A 9,391-nucleotide genomic window follows, 5' to 3' on the forward strand; every position below is an offset into this window, starting at 1 on the left:
TATACTTGCAACTTTATATAGCAAGAACCCTATGCATACCCAACACGTGTGTGCCCACACATACACACACATTCAGACAAGTGGGGAGAAAGGATCTGCCAATCTACCACTGGGAAATCTAGATGGGGCAGGATCTGAACCCCACTTGCCCTCATTGACCTTTGACTGCCAGGGAGCATAGTATGTATGGTTTGGGCCCTAACTGGAGAACTGCCTATCAGGATCAGAACTGTAGCATTCATGCATTCATTATCCATTTAGAAGGGAAACTAGAAAGGTCATAGCCAGCGAGCTTCAGGAAAAGAATCATGTAAGCCTTCCTGGGTCTTTCATGGCTTTAAGAAACAAGTAAAGATTATCTAAGATAGAGTAGGGAAGTGGCAGCTAGAGCAGTTTAAGGGAGAGGCATCACAGATTGCAGGGGGTCTGCCAAGCCTCAGATGGAGAGTGCTCCAAAGGAACACAACTCATATGGTGATGATGTGACCAAAGCAGCCTAAGCAGAGAAGAAAATTCTAACATTTAAAACAGCATTATGTAACTCTACTTATATGAAATTCTAGAAAATGCAAACTATAAAGGCAGAAAATAGATCAGTGGTTGCTTAGGGATGGTGAGAGGTACAGATCACAAAGAGGCACAAAGAAATCTTAAGGAGTAAAGGGTATTTATTATGATGATGGTTTCACGGGTATATACATGTGTCAAAATTCATCAAATTGTATTCTTTAAATATGTGTTTATTCTACATTATTCCTCAATAAAGTTGTGAAATAAAGTACAATAATCTTAAAAAAAAAAAACCCACATACCATTAGTCCCAGTTTCAAATGCCTGGCATGAAAGGTGTGCAGATGCACAGAACTAGTCAGAGTATGTAGCTAACTTCCATGACAAAAAGCCCAAGGCACAGGGACCAGCCATTCTAGGATAAGAATTCATAAACTCTGAGTTGACTAGCTCATGTCTGATTTAATTTAGTAGAAACATATACAGTAGAAACATAATAGAAATATAGTAGAAACAACATGAGACTTGGAAATCAGAGAGATCTGGGGTCCAATCTTGGCTCTATCACCACAGAGCTCTGTGGCTTTAAATAAATTTAGTGTATATGAACTTTAATTTCTTCATCTGTAAGTAAAGACAACAATTTCTGCTTCACAAGACTGCTGTGAATATTACCATTAACATACCTTTTTTAAAAGATGTTATTCCTTTTTTTAAGTTTATTTTATTTTGAGAGAGAGAGAAAGAAACACAGGGGAGGTGGGGGAGAGAGAGAGAGAAAGAGAACCCCAAGCAGGCTTCATGCTCAGCACGGAGCCTGAAGCAGGGCTTGATCCCATGACCGCAAGATCATCACCTGAGCCGATTATCAAAAGTCAGATGCTTAACCAACTGACCCACCCAGGAGCCCCACCATTAACATATCTGAAGTGCCTGGCACATCTAATAAAGGACAAAGCCATTAACTAATACAACAAAAGTTACATGGTATGGAACTATTTTTTTGCAAATAGCTCTACACCCCACAGGGTATCACAATAGTACATCCTAATGCAGTACAATACATATAACTTACAAAATATATGTTGACTGTTTCAATAAGGCTTCCTGTCAACAGTAGGGTACTACTAGTTAAGTTTTGGGGAAGTCAAAGCTGTATATGGGATTTTGACAGTGTATGTATGGCGGGGGTGGGGGTGTGGTGTAAATCAGCACCCCTAATACCACCACCCTGAGTTGTTCAACGGTCAACTGTATATAATTTCTTATGCTAAAGAAACAGTATGCAATTCCTAATTTAGCAGCAAGACTGCTATGCACCATGAACATTTTGGACATTTTTTCTATCCCAAAAATGGTATCCCAGAAATGTTAAACTCATTTTTCTAAGTTTCTTTTTTTTTTTAATTTTAAATTTTTGTTTAAATCCAAGTGGATTAACACACAGTATAATAGTGATTTCAGGAGTAGAATTTAGTTATTCATCATTTACATATAACACCCAACATATGCTCATCCCAACAAGTGCTCTCCTTAATGCCCATCACCTATTTAGCCCATCCCCCTACCCACATCCCTCCAGCAACCTTTTTTCTCTGTATTTAAGAGTCTCTGGTTTGCCTCTTTTTATCTTATTTTTCCTTCCCTTTCCCTATGTTCATTTGTTTCTTAAATTCCACATGAGTGAAATCATACATGTATCTTTCTCTGACTTATTTCACTTAGCATAATACACTCTAGTTCCATCCACGTTGTTGCAATGGCAAGATTTCTTTTCGATGTCCGAATAATATTCCATTGTATATATATGCCACATCTTCTTTATCCATTTGTCGTCAGTTGATAGACATTTTGGCTCTTTCCATAATTTGTCTATTGTTGATAGTACTGCTATACACGTCAGGGTGCACGTGCTCCTTCGAATCAGCATTTTTGTATTTTTTGGATAAATAGCTGGCAGTACAATTGCTGGGTCATAGGGTATTCCTATTTTTAATTTTTTGAAGAACCTCCATACTGTTTTCCAGAGTGGCTGCACCAGTTTGCATTCCCACCAACAGTGCAAGAGCGTTTCCCTTTCTCTGCATCCTCGCCAACACCCGTTGTTTCTTGTGTTAATTTTAGCAATTCTGACAGCTGTGAGGTGGTATCTTATTGTAGTTTTGATTTGTATTTCCCTGATGATAAATGATGTTGAGTATCTTTGTGTGTGTCTCTTAGTCACCTGGATGTCTTCTTTGGAAAAGTGTCCATGTCTCTTGCCCATTTTTTCACTGGATTGTTTTTTGAGGGTTTACTTTGGTAAGTTCTTCATAAATTTTGGATAACCTTTTATCAGATGTCATTCGCAAAGTCATTTGCAAATATCTTCTCCCATTCTGTCAGTTGCACTTTAGTTTTGTTGTTTCCTTTACTGTGCAGAAGCTTTTTATCTTGATGAGGACCCAATAGTTCATTTTTGCTTTTATTTCCCTTGCCTCCAGAGACAGGTCTACTAAGAAGTTGCTGTGGCCAAGGTTAAAGAGGTGGTTGCCTGTTTTCTCCTCTAGGATTTTGGTGGTTTCCTGTCTTACATTTAGGTCTTTCATCCATGTTGAGTTTATTTTTGCGTACGGCATAAGAAAGTGGTCCAGTTTTCCCAACACCATTTGTTAAAGAGACTTTATTCCATTGCATGCTCTTTCTTGCTTTGTAAAAGATTAGTTGGCTATACATTTGTGCGTCCATTTCTGGGTTCTCTATTGTTCCATTGATCTATGTGTCTGGTTTTGTGCCAGTACCATACTATCTTGATGATTACAGCTTTGTAATACAGCTTGAAGACCAGAATTGTGATGTCTCCAGCTTTGGCTTTCTTTTCTCACATTACTTTGGCATTTGGGGTCTTTTCGGGTTCCATACAAATTTTAGAATCTTTGTTCTAGCTCTGTGAAAAATGCTGGTGTTATTTTGGTAGGGACTAGTAAACTTGTTTTAAAACATGGTGAAACGTTTCAAGCTTTCACACAATAAAGATGACTTGATTCAGCTGTTACTTCTTCTGTTCAATTTTGTTGTCATAAGGTATTCATAATTTAGCAAAAATCAAGTTTTCTCAGTTTTAATTGCTTTTAAAGACAATTTGAAACATATCTGACCCTCCTGGAAACTACTAGGCAATTGTATCTTGTCCTAGCATTACAACATAATTCTATTAAACTAATCACATATACTCATTCCACTGAGTTCTGCTTTATGGAGTGGACATTTTCTTAAACCAAATGTGAAAAACAATGCTCTTAAAATGTCATATTATTTCAGTATGAGTAAATTTTAAAATGTAAAATGAGAATCACAAAACTTTAAGTGGGCATTTTTCTTGAATTTCTAGGCTGAAATGGCTTTCTCTCAGAAATAGCTTTGAAATATATCTCTATACAGATAACAAGTGACTCTTAACAAGTTGAACACAGTACACTTATAAATACCCTCAAATAAAATCTGTCTTTCTTGAAAATAAAACTCTTGTGGTGCCTGGGTGCCTGTCGGTGAAGCGTCCGACTTTGGTTCAAGTCATGATCTCAGTTTATGAGTTTGAGCCCCACATCCGGCTGTCATCATGGTTCTCACTTTGGATCCTATCTCCCTCTCTCTCTGCTCCTCTCCTGCTCACGCTCTCTCCCTCTCAAAAACTCTTACAGGGAGAGCTGGCTGAACTGCATATCCTGTTTTCAAGTCCAATCTGTCTTTGGATTGGCTTAAAATATGTGTATTTCCATCCCTACAGGTTCTTCTTACATGATTCACACTCCTCCCAACAGAAGTTCCTTTCCCCTGAAGCTGGGATTTAGTCTTCTGAGACTTCTGATGTCATGACAGAGTATAGTGAAGTGATGCTATGACTTCCACAGTGCTAAGTACTAAAGAAGATCCAGGTTCTGCCAGGCTCCACCTCAAAGCCCTGAAATTATGTCCAAATGCCCTGGAGCCACCATGCTGTAGATCTTAAGGAAACACTGAGCCAGTAACAGAGAGATGATGCTTAGAATAGCTCTATAGCCCAGATAAGTTAAAAAAAAATTTTGGGGGGGGGGGGGGCACCTAGGTGGCTCAGTCAGTTGAGCATCCAACTTCGGCTCAGGTCATGATCTCACGGTTCAAGCTCTGCGTCGGGCTCTGTGCTGACAGCTCAGGGCCTGGAGCCTTCTTCAGATGGAAGCTCTCTGCTCCTCCCCTGTTCACACTCTGTCTCTCAAAAATAAAGATTAAAAAAATTAAAAAGGAAAAAAATTTTTTAAAGCTCTACATCTAACGTTGGGGCTTTAACTCACAACCCTGGGATCAAGAGTTGTATGCTCTACACCATTTGCAACTACATGGATGGAACTAGAGGGTATTATGCTAAGGGAAATTAGTCAAAGACAAATATGACTTTGCTCATATGAGGACTTAAGATACAAAAGATAAACATAAGGGAAAGGAAGCAAAAATAATATAAAAACAGGGAGGGGGAAAAAACGTAAGAGACTCTTAAATATGGAGAACAGGCGAACTGGAGGGATTGTGGGGAGGGTGGATGGGCTAAATGGGTTTGGGGCATTAAGGAATCTACTCCTGAAATCATTGTTGCACTATATGCTGATTTGGATGTAAATTTTAAAAACATATTAAAAAAAAAAAAAAAAGAGTTGTATGCTCTACCAAGCCAGCCAGTGTTCGGCGTTAAAGCTTTTAAAAAGGACCTCAGAGCTACCACCTGACTATTTAACTTTATAAGACCCAAAGCAGAGTCCAGCAGAGATGCTCCTGAATTCCTGACCTGAGATTTTAAGTCTGAAGCCATTAGATTTCAGCTGATTTGTTACACAGCAATACTAACACAAACTGGTGATGCCAGTTATGTGGGTTCAGACTACACCTGTATCTTTTAAGTCTGGTTCACACTGCACCCACAACCCTTTCTCTCTGCAACATTGGTAAAGTCTATAATCTTAAACAAAACAAGTGATGACATAGAGAAGTTAACACACAACTCAATGTATCTGGTTCCTAAACTTAGTTCACTCACCTTACAACATGGGTTTGTAATGAAAACATCTCTCTCCCTCAAGACTCCTTATAAGTTTTTTTCCTGAGGCCCCATCTATATACTTTACACAAGCGTTGTCAACTCAATCCAGATACTGGAAGCCCCAAGGTAAATTATAATCAGACTTGAAAAATGTTAGATTGGGCTGTTAACACTTCCTAACCAAATATAAGCGGAACCTCAACAGTGGCTTACTTTCCAGGTGCTTTTACAGCTACATTTTTTGTAATTTAGAAAGTCAGGTTTGTATGAAGAGAATTGTTACCTCAAGTAGTTTTGGCTTTCACGTGCTTTGGTCCTTTTAAAAACTATCATTTTAGGGGTGCCTGGCTGGCTCAGTCAGTAGAGCATGTGACTCTTGATCTTGCAGTTGTAAATTTGAGCCCCACACTGGGTGTGGGATTAGAGACTACTTCCAAAAAATAAAATCTTGAAATAAAATTACAAAAAATAACTATCATTCTAACAATCAGTCTAATTTAGATTACTTTCTACACCAATGTAGGGCTCAAACTCACAACCACTCCTCCAACTCCCCGCCAGGGACCCCTAGATTTACAAATGAGGATTAGTTGGGGTGCCTGGGTGGCTCAACAGTTAAGCTTCCTAACTCTTGATTTTGGCTCAGATCATGATCTCAGTCATGAGACTGAGCCCTGTGACAGACTCAGGGGCTGAGCTTAGAGCCTGCTTAAAATTCTCTCTCCCTCTCCCTTTCCTTGCTCACTTGCACTCTCCCCCAAATAAGATAAATAAATAATAAAATAAAAACAAATGATATTAGCAAACTCATTAGGAGTTTTTAAAGTATAGTACGTGTTGCAAAAATCTGATTATATGCTGAAATTTACTTCTCAAAATATAACCACAAATATTTATCCATATTTCAATTTAACTACAACTAAATCAAGTTTTTTTGAAAATTCAGGTATGTTTCTTAAAAATATAGGAACTCTCTTGTTTGACAAAACTTGAAACACACAACAATTTATGAGTAGGGATCAGAGTACTAAACCAACAGTGGTTAATTTGCATTTTTTTCCTTGAGGTTTTAACACTTAATCCTTTCCATTTTAGCATTAAATCTTTAGAAACTAGTTTTCAAAATAACCATCAAGTCACAGACAAATCATGAACAGCTGGGTTTATTTCAACAGTAAGTTTGAAACTCTCGCCTTAGGCAAGAGTACTACAGTAATTCTATCAGGAATAGACAATTTCCTACACTGTCAAATATATAAAAGTTTCTCTTGCACTTTCCTCAACACTGATCAACAAGCAGATCCAGTCCACATTTGCTTTGATCAATTTACTGAGTTAACCCGAGCTTCTTCTTCAGAGACTCTGGCATCTCAGGTGGAGGAGGGCGAGGGAGCCTGAAGTAGACCTTCACAGAGTCATAGATGAACCACTGTAGCGCAGTCAGAGTGCCAATCATGATGATACGGGCAAAGAGTCCCTTCCATACACCTGGTTGAAACATAACACATGAATGAGAAATGAAATATACCTAAGTGTTACTCTTGGTTTAGAGGAGCAAAAAAGAATCCTACCTTTAAATCCAAGTCTCTGGAGGACTTGAGAAGCACTGCTACCTTTCTCTTTATTCAACACAGATACCACAGAATCAGCAGGGTGAGAAACAATTGCACAGAAGACTCCAGCTGAAAAAAGTCAAGATAAATAATCCAGCATGGGATCAATTTAAAAAATTCATTAAGACAACCAACAACCTTTTCCTAATTTTTAGTTATTTAAAAAAAAAATGAAATTTAGAGACTGACAAAAGTTATATGGCAGTCTACCCCATGTAAAACAATCCTCCAAAAGTCTTTATATTCACATTTTAATCAACACTTTCTTCGTGTTAAAAATGTATACTTGAGGGGCACCTGGGTGGCTCAGTCAGTTGAAAGTCTGACTCTAGATTTCAGCTCAGGTCATGATCTCGTGGTTCCTGAGATCAAGCCACACGTAGGGCTCTGCACTAGCAGTGTGGAGCCTGCTTGGGATTCTCCCTCTCTCTCTCTGCCCCTCCCCCGCTCACACTCTCTCAAAATTAAAAAAAAAAAAAAAAAAAAAAGTATTCTTGAAAAACAAACCAAAAACCCAAATGATGAGGGAGTGAAATCAATACATGCCAAAACTTAAGACATGCAAACGAGAAAACAATTCTTTCAGAAGCTAACAAGCATTTATGAATCCTAGAAGGCATATAAAATGCTATGGGAAGACTTCTTTGGAATACTTTTTTCCTCACAAAAAGGGGCCAATGGAAATGATTATTTGTTCTTAATTTCATAAATATGCTCTAAATAATTCATACCTATGTAACCTGCCACAAATGTTACAACCAGTTGCTCTGGCTTTGAACATTCACTTCGGGGCTTGGGAACCACAAACTTGTACAATGCTTCAACAGTACGTTCAAAGCACGCAAATTTCATCATGGTGTATGGTATCTGTCTCATCCAGAGAGGAGCAACTCCCTTGTAGAATCTAGGAAATCAGGAGACTTATTTTACTCAGCTGTCTTTATTCACCTAGCAGAGATTTTCATTATTAACAGAAGTGTCCGCACACCAGTCAAGTCCTGATAGCAAAAAAAAAATGGCAGCACAATTGCATGTCATTTCTATCAGAACCTAGGACTAACATGCAGGTATATTTATCTCACATGCCAATGACTCAAGCACCTTTGACTATACAACCAAAGAAGTTGCTGGATGTTTATCTGACTGGAACTACAAGAAACAGAAAGTTTACAAGTAGAACTCAGTTCAAGATTAGCATCCACAAAGGTGGATCTAAGGAAGCATGTTGTGGCCAGACTATATGCCAATTCTTAGCTGGTAAACACAGATGACAATTCTAACAAGCTCTTCCCAGAAGTTAACAGTTAATGTCAAATATCGAGTTATCTGCAGACTGACCAGTTCTTTCTTAAGAAAAACCTGTAATTCAGGGCTCATGCTATGTATCAACTTGTCCTTGCCCATTACGTTCTACTTAAGGGAGAAACAGACATTAAATAACATAATAGTTTAAAAAAAAAGTTTGGTAGGTTTACTGCTAACAAAAGCACTTCCCTTCTTATACTATAACTTTAGACAAATGTTTACTTACGCTTTTAAACCTTCTTCTTTATACATTTTGGGAGCTGCATCCCTCAAAGTGTTGGCATAACCTGGTTGGGTTTGAATTCGAACCTTAGCAGCTTCCATAGGAGCCAGGGCAATGTCAGCAAAGAATTCAGCACTGGCAGAGGCAGCCAAATACAGTGATGTGCGCCAGAGATAGGCATTCTCCTAATTGAAAAGCGTAAGAAGGAACATGTACTGCTGCTGCATTGGCTGTTTTCAATTAAGGGACAATTCAAGGAAATAGTTACATTTCAGGATGAGACTGAAAGTTTATAATCTCTCATAACCTTATCAACCATAGTACAATGTGAATTATTCTTTGAACATCTACGTGCCAACATCTAGTTGGCCCTTGAACTACACAAGGAATCCGAGACCTCTTTAAAAAACTCAAAATCCAACTTACTTGGGAATGAGCACAGTAGAATAAAAACAGCACTGAAATTTTTAAAAATGTATTTTTAGGGGCGCCTGGGTGGCGCAGTCGGTTAAGCGTCCGACTTCAGCCAGGTCACGATCTCGCGGTCCGTGAGTTCGAGCCCTGCGTCGGGCTCTGGGCTGATGGCTCAGAGCCTGGAGCCTGTTTCCGATTCTGTGTCTCCCTCTCTCTCTGCCCCTCCCCCGTTCATGCTCTGTCTCTCTCTGTCCCCAAAAAAATAAACGTTGAAAA

At 38.7% G+C, this 9,391-nt stretch overlaps 1 protein-coding gene and 1 non-coding gene across 3 annotated transcripts in view; both read right to left on the bottom strand.

Moving 5' to 3' along the window:
- Nucleotides 1-6,707: 6,707 nt before the first annotated feature.
- Nucleotides 6,708-9,391, bottom strand: part of SLC25A3 (solute carrier family 25 member 3) — a 7,279-nt gene continuing 4,595 nt past the window's right edge. For both annotated transcript variants that reach the window (XM_040491143.1, XM_040491144.1), the window contains exons 5-8: nt 8,705-8,886; nt 7,905-8,077; nt 7,132-7,242; nt 6,708-7,048 (exon numbers count right to left, since the gene is read on the bottom strand). In XM_040491143.1, coding sequence (XP_040347077.1) covers nt 6,888-7,048; nt 7,132-7,242; nt 7,905-8,077; nt 8,705-8,886 — 627 coding nt within the window. In that variant the 3' untranslated portion in view covers nt 6,708-6,887. The remainder of the gene's footprint in view (nt 7,049-7,131; nt 7,243-7,904; nt 8,078-8,704; nt 8,887-9,391) is intronic.
- Nucleotides 8,149-8,400, bottom strand: LOC121041133 (small nucleolar RNA SNORA53). Its single transcript, XR_005795580.1, has one exon. It is a non-coding gene; the product is annotated as a small nucleolar RNA SNORA53 (small nucleolar RNA).

This window comes from Herpailurus yagouaroundi, unplaced genomic scaffold, assembly GCF_014898765.1.
Source record: "Herpailurus yagouaroundi ecotype Mexico unplaced genomic scaffold, PumYag 182, whole genome shotgun sequence".
Classification (NCBI taxonomy): domain Eukaryota; kingdom Metazoa; phylum Chordata; class Mammalia; order Carnivora; family Felidae; genus Herpailurus; species Herpailurus yagouaroundi.